Here is a 24,724-nt window from a genome sequence, read left to right as displayed (position 1 = left end):
TCCTTCACTTCTGGATAGCATAAACTGTCCTGTGATCAGTTAGACATTGTAGCACTATGTGTACTACTTCGAGTTTGTCAATAGTATGAAGACCTGGTAGATGACTTCTATAAGTTCACACTGTAGACCCAATAATGGGAAATTTTTAACTAATCAGAGAAAGATAATTTATTTTATTTTGGTTTTATGTAGCATATTATCCAGTATTACTTATTTTATCAAATGCAAACCACAACTAAAATATTTTAGAATAATTCTTTTACACAACAATTGGGCAGAAGAGAAGAAAGGAATGTCTGTACAGATTAAGCTACGTGATACTGTTTCACCAAACCTTTGCCTTGTATGTAACAGTGGGATCCAAGATTTACAGATGGCATTGCAAGGTGGTTTCAAAGACAAAGACTTTGAAACAGCGATCAAAAAGCTGTGTAGCAATATGAATTCTGCTTGAAAGTAGGCCCAGCTATGCTAACTCACAAGTTAGCTTTTGAAAGGTGCTCAGGCCAGTTTTAAGAGATGGATCTTGCCAGAGGCCTTCCTCTTCATCAGTACTCCAAATTAAAATTTATTATAAAAAGTAATTATCTGTAATTTTATATTAAATTAGAATGCAAAGCTAAATCCAGGCATGTATTAGTTTGACAATATAAGAATACTGCAAATGTATGTACATTGTACTAATAGGTAGCTATAAAGTTAAGTACCTGACATTGTTCATTGGAAGAATGGAAAGGACCCTGTAATAAGTGACAGCCTAACTGAAAATACAGGAGCCAGTTTCTCTGCTGTGAGAGAAATCTGCCTGCTAATAGGGAAAGGACACCTCTCCAGGTGTCATGGCTCTCAGATCTTGAGGTGCTAACCAAAAGAATATGTGCCAGCTGCATGCCAGGACCAAATGTTCCTGTGAAGTTGGAACACTAATTTTGCCACTTGGTATTTTGTATTCTCTGCTTGTATTTTGGGGGGTTTTTTATCCCAAAGGAAAGCCCATCTCAGTATATGTATAATTGATTCTTTATGAATTGATGATTTTTCAAAAAAGGAAAGAGAAGAAACTTTATAGGTTTTGATACAATCCAGTATGCAATATTTCTTGTATGAAAGAGAGCCTTAGTTTATTTCTTCTTGTCTTCTTTTTCATGCAGCCCACTCTAAGTCTTTGGGAGCTATAAGATTATTTTATTTTAAAATATTTATTTTGCATTAAATCTCTGAGTTATGTTAACTGTTCGTTAACTTGGGGCAATGTAGCATAATGATCCACTTCAACAAATTCAAATAATAAAACAGTTACTTAACACAGTTTTGTGGTAAAAGCCACACCATTTTTAGTCAGAGGTCCCAGAAAATGTCTGAATTCATTACATAGAGTTACTTACACAACCAGTATCATTACATAATTTCTTTTTTTCCTGTGGAACTGAGAAGTTTTTAGGAACAGACCGTTTTGTTCTCAGAAGCATGTTGGATACTACAATCTGTTATGATGTAATTTTGAAGAGCCAGTTCTGTGGATTCAGTAAGAGTTGATGCTGCTCCAGTTGCACTGAAAATCACATAGTTTATTACTCACATGTTTTAGGCTCTTGGTAACTAGGCATGGATTGTTAAAGTTGTACTGCATGGTGTAATGATAAGAAACAAACCTAAATGGCAGGGAATAAAAGTTTCTTCTCTGTAACTTTGATAGTTCTGCATGTAGTTTCTTACTTGCTTTAGTTTATTGGACAACAAATAGGAACAGTAGGAACTTCTCCCTCACTTAATTTTTAATTGGATCAGATAACTGTCTAGATCTTATTTTGTATTATAAATATGAATGCACTCAGCAAAATTCTTATGTCATTTACTCTAATGGGACCAGAATTCTGCATTTCTCTGTAAATATTCTGTGTATTCACCATCAGAAGAGATTTTTATAATTGTTTCATTAACAAGATAATCCATCAAGGAACTGATGACAGCTGCATCTAGTAACCTACTTAAGAGACCAGTTTGACAACTGTTACACATTAGTGCATGTCATCAAAGCAGGGTGTAACTTAGAATTAAATTAATATAGCAAACACAGTTGATAGTGGACCATAGTTTCTTGAGACAACTGAAGGTGAAAACTAATGAGCAGAATTTGGCTTTGGAGTAATACTGCCTTGTGACTGGAATGGAGAAAACACCTACTGCTTATGAGGGTAGTTTGACCATCAGATTCAAGTAAATGCTTGAATTTGTTTGCTAGTGGTATTTAGAACTGCGTGTTCATGAGGGACTTCCCCAAGATTTCATCTAATTTGGCTCATGAAAAGGCAGATGACAGTAACTCTTCCTAGAGGTGACCTCATTCAGATTGTCATCTTCCAGTGCACAGACTGCCTGGTTTAAGTTCAAGTTTTACAGGGAAATAAGAAATTTCCAGTGGTTCTGTTAATTTTGCTACCAGGTGCTTCTGTGACTGGGATGGAAGTGTGATGAGTGAATCTCATGGAAGAGTAAATACCAATAGTCCTGGTCTCTATTCCAGTGAAGAATGCACTGAACATAAAGTACTAATGATAGTCAGGAAAAAGTTGCAGTTTTTCTGGACCACTGGAAATATTTTTTGCCTGATACAGTATTTTATCACAAGAAAATTTATTTTCCTGAAGATAATCACATTTTAGAAACTACTTCACAAGAAATACTCAGAATTATTCTGCATTTTATATATGTACTACTTGCATTGCATTTAAGTATTGTAAAATGTTTATGATACTTTATTAAGTCATGTCTCCATGATCTGTACCATCTTTAAATGCCATGTGAAGCATTATCCTGCTTCAGGCAGGCCTTTCTGGTATTCTGCTGAGATGTCTTGAGTGTCTCTATGCTACATTGCAAATCCATGTTTGACATGGATCCTGACTGATTTTTTTTTAGTGTTGGGAGTGGGATGGGAATGTCATGCTTACTCACTGGTGGCCTGCAGAGTGTGTTAGCATTTAAGTATCTGTATAACTCATAAAGTCCATCAACAGTCCCATTGATTGCTTAAAATTAATTACTTTGATGGTTGATAACTGCATTCAAAATATTTTGTAATTGTCTCATACGTGTGAAGTATATATTCAGCTTCTTGAAAGAGCAGGATTTGCACTTTGAATCAGTCCAAGCATGTTAATGTCAAATCAATGTATCTATCCTGTTTCTGTCATATCCTCTGTGTACTGCATGACTATGGTATATTTGCATGACTATGGTATATTGTAGTATATATAGCTATAATATAGTAATATATAAATTTACAGCCTTGTAAGGCAACATTAAAATATCTGCAAAACTTAGTATTATCAAGGGAGATATAAACATGAATATTATAAAAAGTGTCAGAAGAAAGGCTACATGCCTCTTGGACACACTCAGGAGCTGGATGTTTTTATCCTTCTGCTATGTGACTAGATAAATGCTTGTTATATGACTAACGTGTAGTGCATAGAATAATGAACATCTGGAAGTCATGTAGGCCAAGCTTCCTCTCTTTGGGGATATCAGTGTGAAGACTTTTTTCCCTTATCTGATTGGAATTTTCCATACTGCAACTTATGTTCTGCTGTGCACCTCAAAGAGGTTTGGCTTCATCTTTTCTACACCCTCCCTTCAGAGTTTAGCAGAATAATATTTCCCTTTCCTTCTCTTTTTAAGGCTGACCTGACCCTGCTCACTCAGCTCCTCCTTGTAACCTTTTTATCACCTTGGTGGTCCTCAGCTGGGCCTCCTCCATTATATCAATGTATTTCCTGTATAGGGAGGGCCAAAACTGAACATGGCTCCAGTTTCAGTCTCACTTCAGCCAGACAGAAGGGAAGAAACATTCCCCTTAGCCTGCTGGCCACGCTCTTGCTAATACATCTCTTGTCACCACTTACAGGGTGGGACTAGATTAAGCCACATGCTACTGTCTCAAATGCTACAAACAGACATGCAAAATAAATCCTTTTATCTTGTTCTTACAGCAAAACACAAAATTAGTAACTCTGTACAGTACAGATTTTCTTCCATTATTAACAACTCAAAAGCCAAGCGTTGTTTCTCATATCACCTCTATAAAATGCTATAGAAGTGTTCACAGGCAGTATTCTAATAGGTAAATTCTATGAACTTAAACCAATATTTATATAAAATCTTGCACTTCACTGCCCTTCTGGAGCACTGTTTTGAAAAACTTAAGCAGTAAAGGAGCTGATAATATCCTAGGTTTATGTAATGCTTGTTTTCCTTAATATAATTTCTTTGCAAGCTTCTCAAACATGCTCAAACAGGTGTTTTCTCTGTCAGCTCTGCCTCCCTAGCTAAATAATTCACCTTCTAATGTAATAAATGTCAGGCGTATGCTTCCCAGAATGGATGCTTGAACCTATCATTCCATCAGGCAAACTTTGATTATATGTTGTTTTTTAATTATGAATCTACGAAGAAGCTGTGGCACAATACTGCTATGAAACTAGTGCATTCCCTTGAGGTAAATCTCAAAAAATATAGTCTAACAATCTACTTATACCTTTTTTATAGACAGCAGGTCATGATGTACTTATTTCAGGATGAAACTCATTATTTCCAAATGTGGGTACATTAGGACAGACATCTCATAAAATGACTAATTTTCTGAAGTGTTTTCTGTATGAAACTACTGTCAAATTTAGAGAGATTTCAAAATAAGGAACTCAGGGGGATTAAGTAAAGGCTCTTCATTGACCAACAGCCTGGAAGTTGGAGACTTCTATGTATATGCCTATTTGAATGTATTGGACCTGCACTTCAGGACAAACCCAACAAATAAACCTGTCAGTAATAAACCTGATCAGTAATAAGTCCTACAGTGTGTTGTAAGTAACTACCATTCATGAAAACAGGACAGATTTTACTCTGTATTTTAAGCCCTATGTTGTGCTCTAAAAGCTGAAGTTCAGTGCTGTGGTATAATAATTATTTTTTTTAATTACCAAAACTGCTAGGTGTACAAGAGATTGATCTAGTGGTGTTCAAAAACTACTACAGAATAATGGAAACTCTAGTGTATGTATGTAGCTTAAAATACTGTGTAACACGTATTAAACTTCACTTGTACAAACAGATTTTGCTGAATATTTAGCATTTCTGGTAACACAGCAGGCCAGTAGGTCTCATCCCTTCATCACACTAAAATAGATCTGACAACTTTTCTGGCCTGGAGGAGCAACTGTTATGAGTGCTCTTCATTACTATTTAAATTGCATATAGTACCACCAGTGGCAAGAAGAGAAGGGTTTGCCTTACCTTCTTTTATCCTTGGAAGATCTGTAGTTATAAATTGAACCAGATTTTCTCAAGTGACTGGGCACTTTTAATCAATGCTCTGCTATATCTCTACTGCTTTTTAATTTTGGCAGGAAAATTAATGCATTCATATTTTTCAGGATGTTTCTTGCCTCAGAGTTATACAAGTATCTGTAAGGCATTCTGTGACAAACTAGTTTTTGCTTTGAAAGGATTCTTATTACAAGAGCAGGGACATTGGTTTTTTTTTTAAGAGAAGAATTTAGAATACATTTTTGCTCTCTTATGAGAGAAGAAAAGAGGGATGAAATATACTTACTTATATTCATAACCATTTCAATTTCATCTGACTCTTCTTCCAGTTTGGAAGAGTTCTGTTTCAAGCCAGGCAAGTTTTCCAAAGAACCCTAACATATGGACAATGTCTCTCCCTGTTGCCTCCCATAAACATATTTTTTTGACTTTTAGTTTAAAACACCAATTTCGGTGAGACTTGGAAACCATCATTGCGTCAACCAACTGGTATGCTCAGTTGTCTTTGCTGAGCACACCACTTCATAAATACTGATGAATATAAAATTCAGGTGGATATAATGAATAGTATCACAAAATAAGATCATATCATACAGTAAAAATTATAGTACACAAAGAACCCTGAATTTTGATGTAGAAAATTTTGTCATATGATTTGAACATATTTATAGTCCAAAGTTCTAGGACTGATTGTAATGTGAAATAAAATTAGAACCACTACATATCACAGAATCGCAGAATCATCCAGGTTAGAAAGGACCTCTGTGATCACCAAGTCCAATCCTTAATCCACTACCACTGTGGTTCCCAGACCACAGCACTGAGTGCCACATTCAGTCTATTCTTAAAAACCTCCAGGGACGGAGAATCCACCAGCTCCCTGGCCAGCCCATTCCAATGCCTGATCACCCTCTCTGTAAAGAATTTTCTCCTAATATCCAACCTAAACCTCCCCTGACAGAGCTTAAGTCCATGCCCTCTTGTCTTACTGGCAGCTGCCTGGGAGAAGAGACCAACCCCCACCTGGCTGCACCCTCCTTTCAGGGAGTTGTAGAGAGTGATGAGGTCTCCCCTGAGCCTCCTCTTTTCCAGGCTGAACAGCCCCAGCTCCCTCAGCCCTTCATCACAGCACTTGTGCTGGATCCCTTCACAGCCTCCTTGCTCTGCTCTGGACCTGCTCCAGCACCTCAATCTCCTTCCTGAACTGAGGGGCCCAGAACTGGACACAGGACTCAAGCTGTGGCCTCACCAGGGCTGAGTACAGGGGCAGAATCCCTTCTCTGGACCTGCTGGCGACGCTGTTCCTGATACAGGCCAGGATGCCATTGGCCTTCTTGGCCACCTGGGCACACAGTTGGCTCATGTTCAGCTTCCTGTCAATCCAGACTCCCAGGTCCCTCTCTGCGTGGCTGTTCTCAGCCACTCTGTGCCCAGCCTGGAGCTCCCCATGGGGTTGTTGTGGCCAAAGTGCAGGACCCAGCACTTGGCTGTGTTGAATTGGAATCAGCCATTGGAATCAGCCCAACTCTCCAGTCTGTCCAGGTCCCTCTGCAGAGCCCTCCTACCTTCCAGCTGATCCACACTCCCCCCCATCTTAGTGTCATCTGCAAATTTGCTGATGATGGACTCAATCCTCTCATCTAAATCATCAATGAAGGTATTAAACAGACCTGGGCCCAGCACTGATCCCTGGGGGACACCACTGGTGAACCTCCGCCAGTTGGATCAGCACCATTCAGCACCACTCTCTGGTGGCCTCCAGCAGCTCCTAACCCAGCACAGAGTGCTCCTGTCTGAGCCCTGGGCTGACAGCTTTTCCAGGAGAATGCTGTGGGAGATGGTGTCAAAGTCCTTGCTGAAGTCCAGGTAGACCGCATCCACAGCCTTCCCCTCACCCACCAGGCGGTCCCCTGATCATAAAAGGAGATCAAGTTGGTCAGACAGGACCTGCCCTTCCTAACCCTGTGCTGGCTGGGTCTGATCCCCTCTCCATCCTGCGGGTACTGTGTGATTGCCCCCAGGATGATCTGTTCCATGACCCTGCCAGGCACTGAGGTCAGGCTGACAGGCCTGTAGTTTCCTGGGTCCTCCTTTCATCCCTTTTTGTGTATTGATGTGACATTCCCAACTTCCAATCATCTGGGACCTCCCCAGTGAGCCAGGGCTGTTGGTAAATGATGGAGAGCAGCTTGGTAAGCTAGAACCAGAACAAAGAGGATGATGGGCAGAGCAACATGTTCCAGGCTTTTTCTTAACTGGTATAATGCAACAGTGACTGGTGGACAGTTGCATTAATGCCTTTCAAAACCTGAAGTTCTTTCTTCCTGTTCTAGCACAGAAATTCTGTTTTATGTATTTTACAAGAGTAACTTGCAGCGTAGAACCAAGAGTGAAGACTGCATGAAGTATAGAGCACTAAACTTTGGGCACCTAACCAATTAGATGGGTCCACAGTCTTGTTTTCCATTCCTTTTTGCATAGGGAGAATCTGGTATCCATGAAAGACAGTATCTGAGTGTGGCTGAGTAAGAAGCTGCTCAGGCAGGTTATATTAGCCAAGATGAAAATGCAGAGGACAGAAGTGAGTGTTTGTGAGTACTGGTCTTTCTTTCCAAGACTGTTTATTCATTTTGAACTAGACAAACTAGAGTAAAAATCAGCAAAGGCACTGGGAGCCACATCCAGGATTTTTCCTCAGCCTTACCTTAAAGCACACTTTATTGCAATGACATGACCAGCTCCTTCAGGGCCAGTGAATTTTGTATTGTGAGCTTCCTGGCTGTCCAACCTCAGTGCAAGACCTGAAGACCTCTTCTCCAGTCTGGAGGTAAGGTACTGTCTGGAGAAATGGCTTTAAATCAAACAAAGGAGAACAACTGGCTTCCCAATTGCTTAGTATGGTCTCTTAACACAAGTTTAAAAAAAATGGTGGCACCTTTAGCTCCAGAGAGATGTTAAATATTGGCAGCCTAAAAGGCTACAAACAGAGTTCAGATGTGTGAAAACTTTAATAGCCTTGAATACTGCAGACTGTTCTGTTGAACTAAGACACCAGTATTTTACCTGGCCTGACTTGAAGTTTGTAAGTTCTCCTTTGGATTTGTGCCTACATTCACAGACATATTCACTGCCAGGGAACAGGTCTTCAGAGTGGTGCCTTGGCACTCAAAGCACTGTGAATGTCAACTACATAGTCAACTTCAAACCAATATTTAATTTTGGTGATTACCAGCAATGGTGCTTATAAAATTACTCTAAGCTCTTCCCCCTTCTCTCCATTTTCCTCTCAAATTGATAACTATTAAATATTAAATTATTAAATTGTGTTCTTTATTCTGTTATAGACTACAGAATGATTTTAAAGCAACACCACCTTTGATATCTTTAAATCTCAAATACGAATTTCCTTTGTCTAGTTAGAAAACTGTTTTGTATATGAGAAAAAAATCTAACACTGAGGTAAACTTTATGAAGAAGTGGTAACACTGTTTAAGTGTGTTGCAAATGCTCCTGTAGAATAACTTGCACTGACTCACTGAAGATCTTTTGTGGCTGACTGGTTCCTCATAAAACTTTGGTAACTAAGTCCCAGCTGGAACACGAGCAGCACTGCACTCTTCTTTCTGATGATGTAGGACATCAAACAAATCCCCTAGACACTCCCAATTACAGGCTCAGTATCTGTCTGGTAGTGGTCATGGAGACAAAATTGTGGGAACTAACACTGTAGAGCAGAGTCAGTATGAAAAAGGATATGTAAATACAAGAAAAATATATAACTAAGAATGTTTGCTAGTGCATTAGTATCTTAGATTTCACAGCTTAATTCCTATTTAAATTCTTGCATAAGTGGGTGATTTTCTCCATCCGGTACAGTTAGAGATCTTCCCTTAAAGGCTTTTTCCTGTGGCAGCTGCACACTGAGTCTCTGTCATCAGCCTGAGGTACAAGTTCCATTCCATCCCGTATTTCAGGTTTGCTGGCTTGGCGTTTGGCATATTTCTGAAATATGTAAACAACATTTAAGTATGCTATAAGCACCAACATATAATTCATGAAACAGAGTTTTCCTCCTTCCTTCCACTCACAAGCTTGCCTTTATCCGGGCTCCTTATGTCATTGTTTACAACCTATTTGCAAGGTGTCTTTATAACACACCTACTAAAAGGCTACATTGCCTCTGAAAACCTCCTTTAATGTTTCCCCCAGTCCTATTATTAATTGTAATTTCAACACTGTCATTATTTGTGCCTCTAACCACTCTGTGCTGATAGTGCTGTCATTTTTGTACACTGAACAGTTCCAAACTATATGTCAACTTGTGGCTGCTAAAGCTGAGCTCTAACTCTGCACAGCAAAACAGGAAAAAGAGATTAGTACTCTCAGAGGACGGAAACTTCTTTCACTAGAGATTTGCATCTCTTAGGGAAGCAATGACTATTTGACCTATTTCAGCCCTTACCACTCTACTAGCCATACTTCTGGAGTTTTTTTCCCATGTATTCACTATTTCATAATACTGCAGAGTAGCTCATGAGGGGATGATGGGAACAAGGAAGAAAGTTGTGTTCAGATTTTGTCCTACATGTATTAGAAACAACATACCAAGAGACACTGAAAACAGATCTGGCTGTGGGGATGGGGAACAAAAAAAAGGAAAAAAGCAAGTTTTAACAAAGCTCTTAACACTAAGCTATGAATGATTTGAACAGAAGTTCATCAGTTGACATAAGTAAGGACTAAATATGAAATCTGTAGCACCAGTAGCAGTTGCAGTTGGGGGAAAGTAATAAAATTATCTTTTGTACTAACCTGGAGCACTTTATAATAGTAGCAGTAAAACCTATGAGGCTGAAGTAATTCTCTTGCCATTAATTGTCCTTCTTTAGCAATTTTTCTTGCTGCTTCATCATTTTCCTGGAAAATTGAGACAAAGAAAATAATAGAGCAATCAGCAAATTACTGAAAGCCTGCCTGGCATAAAAAGTTTTATTAAACAGGCTATTTAAACCTGCAACTTTATGTGCAATTCCTGGTAGACTGCGAAGGCAAGCTTTAAATTGCAGATTTTTGGTAAAATATAGGATTTCTTTTACAGTCACAACTGCTACCTTGGGGCTAAAAATTACTACATTCATGGATAATTGTACAGCTCTAAAACTCAGCTGATTACAGCTCTATTGTTTTGTCCAAACCAGAAAGCCTCTTTAAAATCAGTTCTAGCATCTCCCACACATACTTAGTTTTTCAGAAGATAAAGCTACAGCTGTTGTCCTCTCCCATGCAATGTAATTCAATGTCTTCCTTTTAAAAACACCTCTGCTTGAATTTATGTAGTTCTATCAAGTTTTTTAGGTTTCTATTTCATAGCCTTTAGTAACCTCATCTGATTCTTCAATAAGAGCTACAGTACTCTCAGACCAAAGACTTTTCCTATGTTTTTTAACCTAACAGCTGAACTTGAAGTACAAATGTCTTTAGTTACAGAATCCCAGCTTCTAATTCTGAGCATGTTACAGAGCAGGGATTTTTCATACATTCAAAGAGAACATACAGTGACTTCTCGTCTAGTCAGGACCTAAAAAACCACAATGGAATTAACTAAGTAGCACCCAGGATTCTGGGCATTTCTTTGAAAATTACCTGCATTAGTCAGTATACTAAGGCTCTGACTCATGAAATGCTTCTGCACATACCTAAGAGGAATTCTTTACTATTTTCCTGAATAGAGATGGTTACTTGAATTAAGGCCTTCCCATCTCCTATAAACAACAAAATGTACTTCCTATATCCCAGGATCTCAGTAGAGATCATGCAAATTATGTATGTAGAAATACCAAAAAAAGAGAGTATTAAGATAAATTTTTTACATGTTTGTTTATCACTTTGAACTTGCATTAGTAATGGAACTTACCTTAGCCCATTTTATTTTCTCTAACAAGTCCCCCAAGTTTCTCTTAACTGGAACATAATGTTTCCATGGTTTTAATCCAATATAAAAGTGTTCATAGTACTTGGAATCTTGCTTCAATACAAGGCTGTCACCCAGCAAGAGGTATGGAAACCTGTAAGCTGCTACAGTCCCATCTACATTCACTTGGTATTTGTACTACAATATGAAGACAGAGAAAAAACTGGTGAAAACTTGTGAATCAGATTAGGAACACTTATAAAAAATCATTTTCATTGGCAAGGCATGATTGTTCTTATTAATTCTCATCTTCAAACCTGCTCTAGTGTCAATTAAGTATAGTTTCATGGTGTTTGAGATAATATAATGGAAAAAGGATTTGCTTTCAACCCAAGATTAACAGTAAAGAACCTTTGTGTCACATGAACTGCCTGATGGGTATTCTATTACAGTATCCTGGGACAGAGCAAGAGGTAGAAAGAAAACTAATCTATACTTAAATTCAAAAAAGAGTAAATTTATTCTGACTTAACATTAAGTTCTTGTGTAGAATAATCTGAAATGTATTATTTGTGTTATTATTGCTAAAATATAAAATAATCTTAAACATACTAAAAGTCATCATGAATGTACTGCTCTGGCAAATGCTCTTGGCTGTTACAGCTTTTATAATATATCAATCTCTGGAACAGAACTTCAGATGACATATACTATAATGGCTTTATATAGGACTCTGTCCTGTTTACATTTTAGACCTCAGTTGCAGTGGAACCTCTCTCTTTTTCTAACTTGTTACTCAAAGGACTCTTTCTGACATTCATATTATACTTTAAAAGGACATAAGTTGTGTCCACTGATTCCATATTTGCCCCAAATAAAGGAAACCCTGATGCTGAGAAATAAAATTTATCAATCTGTTAAAACAAAAACAAAACTCCAAGAACTCTATTAGACTACATGAATAGAACTACAGTGTCTTTTCTTCAAAGTGTCACACTATGATTTTGATTACAGGTGGTCTACCCACCCCACACCCACCAGTGTTCCCAGTGTAGCAGTTGTTTTGTTTACTGAATGGAATTAGAACAAGTCTTTTCAGTTGATATGAACGTGACAGCAAAATTAACCCAAGACTGCAATTAGCTTGCCACCTTAAAGAAGTCGAAGAAGCCCATCAGCTGAGCCTTTCCCAGTTCTTTTTCTTTTTCTCTGAAGAAGAAATATCCTGTTATTCCAGCATCTAGTAGTTCTGGATTTTCCTTGGATAACTTGACAAGATGGAGACGTTCTTCTCGGCTGTCTCGACCTCTAAATAAAGCTTGTTCAGTTTTGTTTTCCCAGGATGGGCCTACGATCATTGTGCAATAAGAAAAAAGCAAACAGTAATAAAACATTTATATGTTTATAAAATGACATGTTTAGTGCAAACAAGGAACTTGCTATGACAGTGGCATTACACTCAGACACGTGGAAAACCAGGCATGATTTCTTGTAGTGAATTCATAATCACTCATTAATCATAGGGTTTAAACTCCCAGGTGAATTTTGGGATGAGAAACTGAACCACTTATAAAATCAGAGAACTGCTTTTCCACTCAACAATTCTATCTTTAATTAACTTGAAATGTCTTGAAAGCCACACACAGTATTATAATGAAATTATGCAAGCAAAATAACAATAATAAAAGTAATTCTCCATCCACATCCATAAAGCCTACCACAATAACCAACACTTCTTTAGTAAATTCCACTATTGTGGCATTTACTTAGGTCTTTGAGGACTCACTTAATGCTGACTTAAAAAGGAGAAAAAAAAGGGTCTCTAAGATACTTAGCAAGAGCCTGAAAATCTTTGCTTACTGCCTGCTTTAAAAAAACATTAAATACTCCCTTCCTCATCCTGCTGGAAATTTCCTTAAAGGATCTACTAAAGTGGAATAGGCTTTTATTGTGTCCTATTTGGAAAAGCAGCTGTGCTAAATCAATGGAGTGCTTCAAACTGATGACTCAAACTGATTACTTGTCAGTAAAACTGACTCTTTAAACCTAGAAAAACAACTCATAAAATCTCACTATGAGGTATTTCTTTATATAGACATCATTTTCTTATTTTAAGGAGGTGGAGGTTGCAAGATGGTACCAGTTCACTTCTTTCAGGATTCAAATTCATTATTATGTTAACAGAACACTGGGCCACATCAAGGTCAGGAAAGGGATTACTATATGATTGGAAGAAGCACATTCAAGTCCTTCACTTAGAAGGGCAGTTTAATTATATTTACTTGTTTTTTGGCAAGTCACAGTAGCTATTTCCTGGATAACTTTAAGTTAAAATTCACTACTTCTTAAATTTTGGCTCTAAATGCCTATTAAACACCTGTTTAGCCGTGCAGACTAACTTCATGTGTTAAGAGGCCTCCTAAGCCACTTGTAAACTGAATTCAATGTGTTAATTGAATGCAACTTGCTGCCTCGATGGAATTTACAAATTCTCTTTTGAAAATCATGATTTCTAATTTACCTGTATTTCCTTGAATAGAAAGGAGATCATTTGTGACACCACGTAGAGTTTCAAGAGTTGAGTGGGTTACATCATACGTTGGAAGGACAATATCTCTTGAATCCACAGAGCCACACCATGAAATGACAGGTATGGGACCAGGTGTATCGTTAGCCTTCCGATATTCCACTGGCCAGTCTCCAACATTCAGATAAAACTCCACATCAGGAAGATGAACCTAAACATACACCCAAGAAAGGATAATAACCCCAAGGCAGAAACTGTTCCTCACTTTTATGTGTATCCCCCAATTTTCTTATATCATACAGAATCAATACGACTCCAAGATAATGCAGAATTAGCTGAGCTTAAGGTGTGAATTTCAAGTTTCTGCCCTGGAAGAGAGAAAAAAGGGTGAACAGAACCAGGCCTTAGTCCCTGTAGCTTTCCTAGCAATTTCAGTGCTGCCAAGCTCAAATCCCACACATCAGTTACAGCTTGGTCCTTAAAGACAGGCTATCATCTTGATGGAAAAACATCAAGTCAGATCTTCAGGAAATATGAATCTGAAGATAATAAAAGCAGCATTGCCCTACTAGAACATGCCTTAATAGTCTTAAAGGATGGAAACTGTTACCTTTCTTGCCAGGGACAGGAACATTTCATCAGAGAACATTTTGAAGTCTGTATACTTCCCTAAGGAACGACGGTAGATGTGATTATTGAGAATAGTGTAATGGACAACAGCACCTCTTGTCTGGCTGAATTTTGCTGGGATTTCCTTAAGCATTCGCTGAAGGTCAATGGTGGGAAAAGACATGAAGTCCTTTGTAATCTGAGGCTCTTGGGATGGACAAGACATAATGTTCTGCCAGGTCTCAGGGTCTTCTTCAGGACAGTCACAATATTCATGATAAACTGGTCCTGCAGAAAACAAAGCATTGAGAGTCTATATTTGTGATTCTACATCAACGGTAATTTCCCCAATACTCAAGCATATAAATGCATTTGACTTTTTTTTTTTTTAATGTTTTCTAACATTTTTCTGGGAAATCATCCTCCCTATGGCATGTCTGGGGATTAGCAGTGTAGCTGAGAAAACAGCAGAATTCTTCTCTTTTCAAAAATGACTACATTTTTTGGTTATCATGTTAAAATTTATCAGCAAAATGATGCTTCATTATTGTGCTATCTGCAGACCACACAGAGTGGTTAGAATCAGAATGATTCTAACTGTCCATAATTACCAAAGCTCAGCTATTAGAGCTTCAATGTTAGCCTAATTCAGAACTTCCATACAGTAGTCTTTACCTCTGGCACAAGGTGTTTTCCTTGATGTATAGTCAACTGTTCTTTCTGCCCCTTGGTAGCAGAAAGGTTATGAATAAGTAAGAGCCTCACAGGGTGTAAGAAAAGAGAAAAAGCCTTTATTTCATTGACTTCTAATCAAAACAGGTTCTGTCCTTAGTCATAGTTTCATAGGTGCTGGCAAAAAGGCACCAGCAAAAAGAAGGCATGCTCCTAGTTGGAAGATTCAGGACAGTTTTCTTTCAGTTTGAAGTTTAAGTTTTCGTTTAGATTATTTAATTTTAAAAAAACATAACCAAATTCTGGTTAGAAGTAGAAGTGAACTGAAACGACTCTCCAGAGAAGTAGCTTTGTAATTTCTTTTTCTCTGCTAAACAGCTGTCCATTTGAGAGCAAGAGGAGGAAGTCAAAGAAGTAGATCTGGAATGAGAAAATAATTTGCCTTGTTTTCCTTGCTTTTAAATAGTTGTTCCAGTATAGACATACACTGAATTAAACTGGACTACTTGAAAGAAAGTTAAATATTGCCAGGTTAAAGAAGTACTGTCTTTGTTGCTATGAAGGATCACAATTTTTAGAAATCATAGACATCTGAATTATAAAGTGTTGGGAACAACACAAGCTCCTTGTTTTTGAAGGTGGTAATTTCTATTTTAGACGAAACCAACACAATGGTTAATTGAATGGCCCCTTGAAAACTTTAAAAAAATACAAGCATTGCTCTCTTATTACCAATCAAATCTGCAAAGATCCTTATGCAAGAGGGAAGAGGAGATGTCCAGACACATCACATCACTTTAGCCTCAGGGGCCACAATCTACAAGCTTATGCATCCAAGTCCTGTAATTGGCAATGTACAGAGATTGTCACTGCTTACTTCTCAGTATAAGGAGAATGTTTCTGAGGAGGATACACAAACAAGGGAAAACAAAAAGTCTTATTTCACACCTCTTCCTCTGGCAGTAAACTAGTTCATAACATCTCTGTAGCTACCATCATATATTACATAAATGGAAAAAAAATAGCCTTACCTTTCAAAATATAAGGAGATTGAGCTACATGCTGGTTCCCATAAAGTATCTCAATTTTTAACCCTTTTCTGACACTTCCATACATCCGATAACGCATAAGAAAGGTGCCATCATTTCTATCCAAAGGGCGAGGGGTGTAAATTCTGGTGACTTCTTTAGGAGAAAGTGCTGTAATTACCACTTTAAACTGTGTTTTTCCTGAAAAGAGGAAAATAAAACCAGATAAAAGCACTTTAAGCTATTAAAATCACTATATAAAATAAAGGTGACAGCAAACTCTACTTGATTATTTCCATAGAATTTAATTAAACTTTGCACTGGAAATTTTTTTAGCATAGCAAGTTGGCAAAATGGATTTCCAGTGATGGAAGATCACCCTACCAGATTTTTTCAATCATCACACCCCTAATAAAGGGAAATCCTTTAGATGGAGATAGAAAGTTAAACAATGATTACAACATAGAATAAAAGGCTAAAAAAAAAAGGTTCTTTTGAAGCAAAGATTAGGTTTATTATTTAGTTAGTGCTCTGAAGAACAAAAATTTCCTCTAGGGTAAGAGAGATAGGAAAACAAGTTAAAATAACAGGAGAGAAGAATACTTGCCAGCTTGTGGAAAGGCAGTTGCAGCATGCAGGAGCCAGATAGAAATTGTTCACCTTTGGGCTGCAGCTGAATTGTCTTGCAAATTTAAAGTCCCAGCTACCGAAAAGCAGGGATAAAAGAATAGTAATAGAGATGTTACCTGGATATCTGTCTGAGCTCTGCTGAAAGATTACCACCATTAACACACTGTAATTTTTTAACTGGTTATGGAATATTTGTGGACAACATGAATATGAATAAACATAAGCCTGTCATATTCCCTTATTTCTGTCACAAGTGGTCATCCCCTCTTCAAAACAGAGAATTATTCACAAAATGTTATAGTCTAACAATTGCAAACGAAACAAATATAATTAATGTTACCACAAAGTAGTATTCAGAAAGAAATGAACTGGAAAAATCTAAATAAAATGTTGCTAAAGTCTGAATGTGTTCCAACAGCACTAAAAGACCAAGATATTGAAGTTTTGTCTACACAATCCATATCTAAATATGCTTTACATCCATGAATGTAAGTCAGTGAAAATAAACCAATATAGTATATAGGAACAAAAGTGATTTAACAATCAATCACATCTTCCATAAAGCACTGCATCTTGACATAGGAGTCAACACAATTTCAGTGCAAGTCTCCAGATTTAATAAGGCAGAATCCTTATGATTTCATCAGATGTGTATTTCCTGACAATAGTTGCCATGCCTCTTCACAATGGGAACAGTCACCCTGGGCAACTCAGATTCTTCCAGCTATTGCTGTCAGACTGGATCCCTCTAAAACTAAGCACCTTTTTGTTGTGTTCAGATTGAATTTCATGTGACTGTCCTTGCCAGTTTTCAGGATCCTTTCCTGTTTGTTGTAACCTTTCAAAGATGACCACCAGTGGCCCTGCAGGGACAGCTGCCAACTCCCTCAGCACACCACAGGCACCGCAGAGTGTTCCCTAACCCAATCCTCCTCCACCAAGGGTGGGTGTTCCTTGTGCCAGACCTTCCCCTTGGTCTCAGGCACCTGGGTTTCATGAAGGTTGGTCTTACCAGTAAAGACTAAAGCAAAGAAGGCATTTTAGTTCCTTAACCTTTTGTGTCAGGCCTGGCCAATAACAAAGGACACATGACTGCTGACTGACCCTCCCCCATTTCAGGATGGTGAAGAGGAAATCCACCTAAAACTTTGTGGGTCAAGACAAGGTCTAGGAGGGTTTCAGTCACCAGTTATGGTCACAGGCAAAACAGACTCAACTTAGGGAAAAAAATCAATTTAATTTATCATTAAGCAAATCAAAACAGGGCTAAAAGAAAACAAAACCAGAGCTTAAATACCTTACCCCACCTTTCCCTTCTTCCTGGGCCCAAATTCCTTTTTCCTGATCTTTCTACCTCCTCCCCCTCAGCAGCACAGGGGTCAGGGAGTGGGGTTTATGGTGTGTCCTTCATAGAGTGTTTTCTGCCACTTCTTCCTCTGGGAGAAGGATTCCTCAGTTTCCCCCTACTCCAATGCAGGATCCCTCCCACAGGAGAGAGTCCTTCATGACCCCCTCTGCCGTGAGTCCCTCCCACAGGTGCAGTCCCTCAGGAACTGCTCCAGCCTGGGCTGCCCGCAGAGTCACCACTGCTTCAGAATGGTCACCTCCCCTGGCATGGGGTCCTCCATGGCTGCAGATCCACATCTGCTCCATCATTTTTCTCCACAGGCTGCAGGTCCACATTTGTTCCACCATGATCCTTCACAGGCTGCTCCACCATGCTCCTCCATGGACTGTAAGAGGACAGCCTGTCATCTCACCACAGGATGTAGGGGAACCTCTGCTCTGGCACCTTCTCCCCCCTCATTTCTCACTGACCTTGGTTCCAGCATTGCTCTCTCCTTCTCTCCTCTGCTTACAGTTGCTTGTTTCCCTTTCTTGAATAGCATCCATTGTCATGAATGGGCTCAAAATTAGCCACAGGTGGGGCTGGATTTTTGGAGCCAGGGGAGCTTTCAGCAGCTTCTCACAGGAGCCACCCTCCGACCCCTCCCCAGCTACCAGAAAAACAGCACCACATCAACCCAAAACACCAAGTGCCCTGGTCCATCCAGCAGTAGGCTCACATCTTCCCTAGACTCCTTTTGCTGTTGATGTACTTGTAGAATCCTTTCTTCTTGCCCTTCATATCCCTCTCCAGATTCAACTCCAGATGAGCTTTGGCTTTCTTAACCCCATCCCTGTTTCATCAAACAGCATCTCTATATTGCTCCTGGCTAACCTGCCCCTGGTTCTACCTCTTGTACAGTTCCTTCTTCTGTCTGTGTTTAGTTCAAAGCTCCTTGTTCATCCCTACAGGGCTCCTGACATCTTTCTTTTTATTTCCTGCTGGTAGGATAGACCATTCACGAGGTGGGAGGGGAAAGCCTTGAATATGAGACAGCTGAGAAGGCAACAGGGAAGGATTTATTCTTCAGAAATAAACACATTGATTCTGATGGAATGAGACTTCTCTTGGATTTTGATTACAAAGAAGATTAATGAGCTTGCTAGGATGACAATGCAAATGCTTCGGCCCTGTGGTTAAGACTTTGGAACAGTTTTATTAAACGAGCATAACACACCCAGGTCTGACAGTTGTTACAGCAGTTTATTCATTTCCTCTTGAGTGAGCCATATTTTTATGACTGGAGTATCTGCTTTTCATTCTACCAGAGTAAAGAAACTTTAGAAGACTGAAAACATAGTGCCAGCACAAACACATTAAGACTGTGGTAAAATTTTTGTAAGGCCTGAGAAGAACACATCAGGAAGATGGTTTCCTCATGAGTGGTCTTCTGCATGAGGACAGTGTGGAGCTATAGTCCAAATAAGAAGAAAGAGCTATTTCTTCAATGGTGACAATTTTTGTTCCTCATTCAACTAAACACTGATCGTGGTCTTAGTGCAGGAGTGTATCCTCTCCTTTTGAAGCTGGCAATGGACTCCATAAATAACTCTCAGAAAGCAATGGCCATCTGTGCCTCTAAATGTTACTGCTGGTCACAACCACCTATTTGCTTAAAAGCAGCCAACGTAAGCCAAGCATCCTCTCCACATGACATGACAGTATTATTTGAATGAAGAAGCCTTTGAATCCTGAGCAAGTCATGAGGTAATTACTCATTATTTTCACAGATGGAAATTGGTAGGACAGTCAACAAAGAGACAGCTGAAGAAAATGGGTTTACTTAGCACTTGACAGAATGGACACCTGTGAGCAGTATATACAGTAAGAGAAACAGATGTGAGAGCCTATATGAAGGAACAAAGAAATATAGATCATGGTAGGAAGTTGAGTGTCACCACCACAAAAGCCTACACTTTGTGGGAAACAAAAAAATAAGGTCAAAGAGTTACAGGCTGTAGGCTGAAGCTACTGTGTGATGTGCAGTGGTGCACAGTAATTCTGGTGATTAGACTTGACACTCAGAAAACTCATCTTGATTGAAAAATCTACCAATTATCCTATAAATGTTTCATATTGGATACTAGTAAGTACTGAGCTGCTTGACTCAAATCCTAAAAATTCCATACAAAACATAATTTATTAATAGACTGGGACAAGTTTTACAAATGAAGTCTTAACTGAAGCTCTCCTGCTCTGATTGCAGTATTCGTGTTCATGCAGTGGAGGCAATAATGTGGATTCAGTTAGTTATCCCAGCAGAGATACTGTGAGATATATTTCATTTATCCTGGACAGCAGTGCCTTAGGAAATACTATTAATTGTAACACTTTCTAACATTTTACAAATATAACTTAAATATTTTAAATAATTGAAGTACTGAAATTTATAGGCCATGTCAATACATTAAGCAGTGCTCATGCACTGGAATATGATCAACTGCACCACGATGTTGTTAAAAGATACTTGGCAGTCTCCTAAATAACTCTTGGCATGGCTCAGCAGTTAGCACTGGCTGAGCCAGGAGCTCTTCCCTGTGGACAGTACAGACACACTGCCTTGGTTTGGAGACTACAGAATGAATGGAGATCACTCCATGCCAGATGGCATCAGGACCTGGAAACATTCCCAAAGACACTACATTTGTTAATATAAACACATCCATACATAAACACACCAAGGTCAAAACTAGGTTCTTGGTACCTACATCCAATCACTTTATCTTGCAGGGTTTAAACTAGCATGAATCCACCTGAGCTTCACACCTCTTTACCTTTAGCAACCTGTTGTTTGAACCCAAGGTTCTCCCTGTGAGGCTCACACCAGCCTCTGATGCATGGGCAGAGAGCATGCAGTTGCATCCTTCAGTGCCATTACAAAACTGTGCTGCCATCCAGCACCAAGTTACAGCTGCAGCTGGGGAAAATCCAGACCTGAAGTATTCAGGGTTCTGTCAGACTGAAGACATGCACTGTACAATGTATGTCTATTCCATAATTCCACAAGCAGCAGCCTTCTAACTGCAGGACATAAAGAGCCTATGTGTATTTGGTATATATCCTCTTGGCACCATCTAAATGAATGGTAAATAATACAGAGCAAAATAACCAGACTTCACTGGTAACCACTTGAGCCACACCACCCCAGTCATGGAGGGCAATGACTGGGTCCAGGAGAGTAAAGAACCACCCAGAGTAAGTGAAGATCAGGTCTAGAAACCTGAAAGTTCTAGAGAACCTGAAAGTGCACAAGCCCATGGAGCCTGATGAGATACATCCACAGCTCCTGAAGGAACTGGTACCATCATATATTTGAGAAGTCATGAATCTGGAGAAGTTCCCACAGATTGGAGAAGGGGAAACATAACCTCCGTTCTTAAAAAAAGAGAGCAAAGAAAACCCATGGAACTACAGATCAGTCAGTCTCACTTCCGTGCCACATAAAATCATGGAGTACATCTTCCTAAGGCACATGAAAAACAACAAGGTGATTGGTGACAGCCATCAAGGCTTCACTAAGGGCAAACCATCCCTGACAAATTTGGTGGCCTTCTATGACAAGAGCTACAGCTCTGGTAGATATGGAAAGAGCAACTGACATCATCTTTCTGGACTTGTCCAAGGTGTTTGACACTGTCCCACATGACATCCTTGTCTCTAAGATGGAGGGATACGGATACAATGGGTGGACCACTTGGTGGATAAGGAGCTGGCTAGAAGGTTGCACTCAGAGAGTTGTGATAACGGCTTGATGTCCAACTGGAGACTGGAAGGACTGACTGGAGCACCTCTGCTATGAGGAGGGGCTGAGGGAGCTGGGATTGTTCAGCCTGAAGATAAGACACCAGAGGGACTTTATAGTGGCTTCCCAGTACCTGAAGGGAACCTACAGGAAGGCTGGAGAGGGACTTTTCATAAGAGAGTTCAGCAACAGGACAAGGGGAAAGGGTTTTAAACTGAGAACAGGCTTAGACTGGATATTAGGAAGTTTTCAGTATGAGGGTGGTGGGACTCTGGAACAGGTTACCCAGAGAACTTGTGGATGTCCCCTCCCTAGAGGTGTCCAGAGGCAGACTGGAGGAGGCTTTGGGCAACCTTGACTAGATGAGAGGAGTCCATGCCCACAGCAGGAGGTTGGAGTAGAGGATCTCTTCCAACCTCAGCCATTCTGTGATTCTACGATAATAAGCTCTACCCTTATATAAATAAGCAACGCAAGACTTACACTGGGCAGCTTATCTTCATTATGAAATCTGTGATATAGAAGTTATTTTTATTCCAAAATAAAACTATAAATACAGAACGAGTGCGTGGAATTAAGCTGAAGCAGAAGGCAGCTGACTGGCTGCGTACTGCTGGACTGCGAGAACAAAACCCAGCTCCCCACCCTGAGGAAATGTCATGGGACACATGGCTTGTACTTGTGCTGATTAAACAAGAGATGGTAATTACTCCTTCTTAACGGAGCAGCAGCAAGATAGCGGAGCCCAGAATGTCATGCTCACCGAGACAGAAACTTTAACCAACTGTGTGTGTAGCATTAAAGATAATTACATTAGCACTTCCGAGCAGGGGGCTGGGATTCTGTACACCCGCCAGCTCCAGGAGCAGTAGTTCATAGAATCATAGAATCATAGAATCATAGAATCCTAGGGGTTGGAAGGGACCTCGAAAGATCATCTAGTCCAACCCCCCCTGCCAGAGCAGGGCCACCTAGAGTACATCGCGCAGGAACGTGTCCAAGCGGGTTTTGAATGTCTCCAGTGAAGGAGACTCCACAACCTCCCTGGGCAGCCTGTTCCAGGGCTCTGTCACCCTTACAGTAAAAAAATTTTTTCGAATATTCAACTTGAACCTCCTATGCTCCAATTTACACCCATTACCCCTTGTCCTATCACTGGTAATCACTGAGAAAAGCCTAACTCCATCTCCCTGACACTCGCTCCTTACATATTTGAAAACATTGATGAGGTCACCCCTCAGTCTCCTTTTCTCCAAACTAAAGAGACCCAGCTCCCTCAGCCTTTCCTCATAAGGGAGATGTTCCACTCCCTTAATCATCTTCGTAGCTCTGCGCTGGACTCTTTCAAGCACTTCCCTGTCCTTCTTGAACTGAGGGGCCCAGAACTGGACACAATACTCCAGGTGCGGCCTCACCAATGCAGAATAGAGGGGGAGGAGAACCTCTCTTGACCTACTAACCACACCCTTCCTAATGCACCCCAGGATGCCATTGGCCTTCTTGGCCACAAGGGCACATTGCTGGCTCATGGTCATCCTCTTGTCTACCAGGACCCCCAGGTCTCTTTCACCTACACTGCTCTCCAGCAGGTCAGCCCCCAACCTATACTGGGACATCGTGTTGTTCTTCCCCAAATGCAAAACCCTACACTTCCCCTTGTTGAACTTCATCATGTTTCTCTCTGCCCAACTCTCTAGCCTGTCTAAGTCTCTCTGAATGGCAGCACGGCCTTCCGGTGTGTCAGCCACTCCTCCCAGCTTAGTGTCATCAGCAAACTTGCTGAGGGTACACTCTATACCCTCATCCAAGTCGTTGATGAAGATATTGAACAACACCGGTCCCAGTACCGACCCCTGAGGGACTCCACTAGTCACACACCTCCAACCAGATTCTGCCCCATTGACTACAACTCTCTGACTCCTTCCTTTCAACCAGTTCCTGATCCACCTCACTACCTGATCACCAAACCCATACTTGGTCAACTTATCTACAAGGATGCTGTGAGAGACTGTGTCAAATGCTTTACTGAAATCAAGATAAACCACATCTACCGCTCATTCTGAGACTGCTGGTTTCTTATTGTAAACCACATTCTGTTGAGAGAAGGCTACGTGTGAAACGCAGAGCCCTACAGAAGGAGGCACTCAGCTGTACCAAGAGAAAGCAGGGGGTCTGTCCATGGGCTCCGCTCACCACTGCGCCTGCCTGACCCGAGCGATATGGGACCGGCCCCGGCACAGCAAGGGCTGGGAAGGGGGAAGAAAGGGGATGGGGAAAGGAGCAAAAAAAGAAGAGGGAAGAGATGGGCAGCTCCTCAGGGGAAACGGCAGCCCCGGGCAGGATTAGCCTCCTGCGCCCCTGCCCGCCCAGGGGCACACGCACGGTACCTGGCGGGGAGCGGGAGAAGTTGCGTCCGGCCGCGCTGACCGCCTGGATGTAGAAGTACCGCACGGGCAGTACGAGCTCCGCCTCCAGCCCGGGGCCCCACGCCAGGCTCCGCTCCGCACTAACGGGGTCCGCCGCCCCCAGCAGCGGCAGCGCGGAGCCCACCAGCAGCGGCAGCAGCGGCAGCAGCGGCCCCCGGCTCCCCATGACCCCGCCGCTGAGCCCCGCCGCTGAGCCCCGCCGAGCACCGCTGACCGCGCCCGCTGCGAGCAGGGGGCCGGGGCCTCCTCCGGGCCTGCGCGGCCCCGGGCCCGCTCACCGCCCCGCGGGAGGCGCGGGAAGGGCCGGGCGGGCCCTGTGCGTCCGAGACCAGCGCTGGCTTCCCCCGTTTTCCCCCCGGAACGAGCCGCGGGGCGCGGGGTGGGAGCCGTCCCTCCCGGGGGTCCAGGGAGGTCGAGCAGCGAGAACGTCCCCCTGCAAAACGCGTTTGCCTCTGGCTCTAACGGAG

General features: G+C 40.9%; 1 protein-coding gene across 1 annotated transcript; it reads right to left on the bottom strand.

The window, feature by feature from the left end:
• Positions 1-8,701: 8,701 nt before the first annotated feature.
• On the bottom strand, positions 8,702-24,423 carry POGLUT3 (protein O-glucosyltransferase 3). The gene is made up of 8 exons (XM_030454321.1): positions 24,219-24,423; positions 16,076-16,273; positions 14,374-14,660; positions 13,758-13,974; positions 12,388-12,584; positions 11,240-11,434; positions 10,138-10,242; positions 8,702-9,327 (listed from the first exon to the last, which is right to left on the bottom strand). The coding sequence occupies exons 1-8, from the start codon at positions 24,421-24,423 to the stop codon at positions 9,202-9,204; spliced, it is 1,530 nt and encodes a 509-aa protein (XP_030310181.1). The 3' UTR covers positions 8,702-9,201.
• Positions 24,424-24,724: the final 301 nt, after the last annotated feature.

The sequence above is a fragment of the Calypte anna genome, chromosome 1 (genome assembly GCF_003957555.1).
Source record: "Calypte anna isolate BGI_N300 chromosome 1, bCalAnn1_v1.p, whole genome shotgun sequence".
In the NCBI taxonomy this organism is placed as follows: Eukaryota; Metazoa; Chordata; class Aves; order Apodiformes; family Trochilidae; genus Calypte; species Calypte anna.
This window is presented reverse-complemented; position numbering and strand designations above follow the sequence as displayed.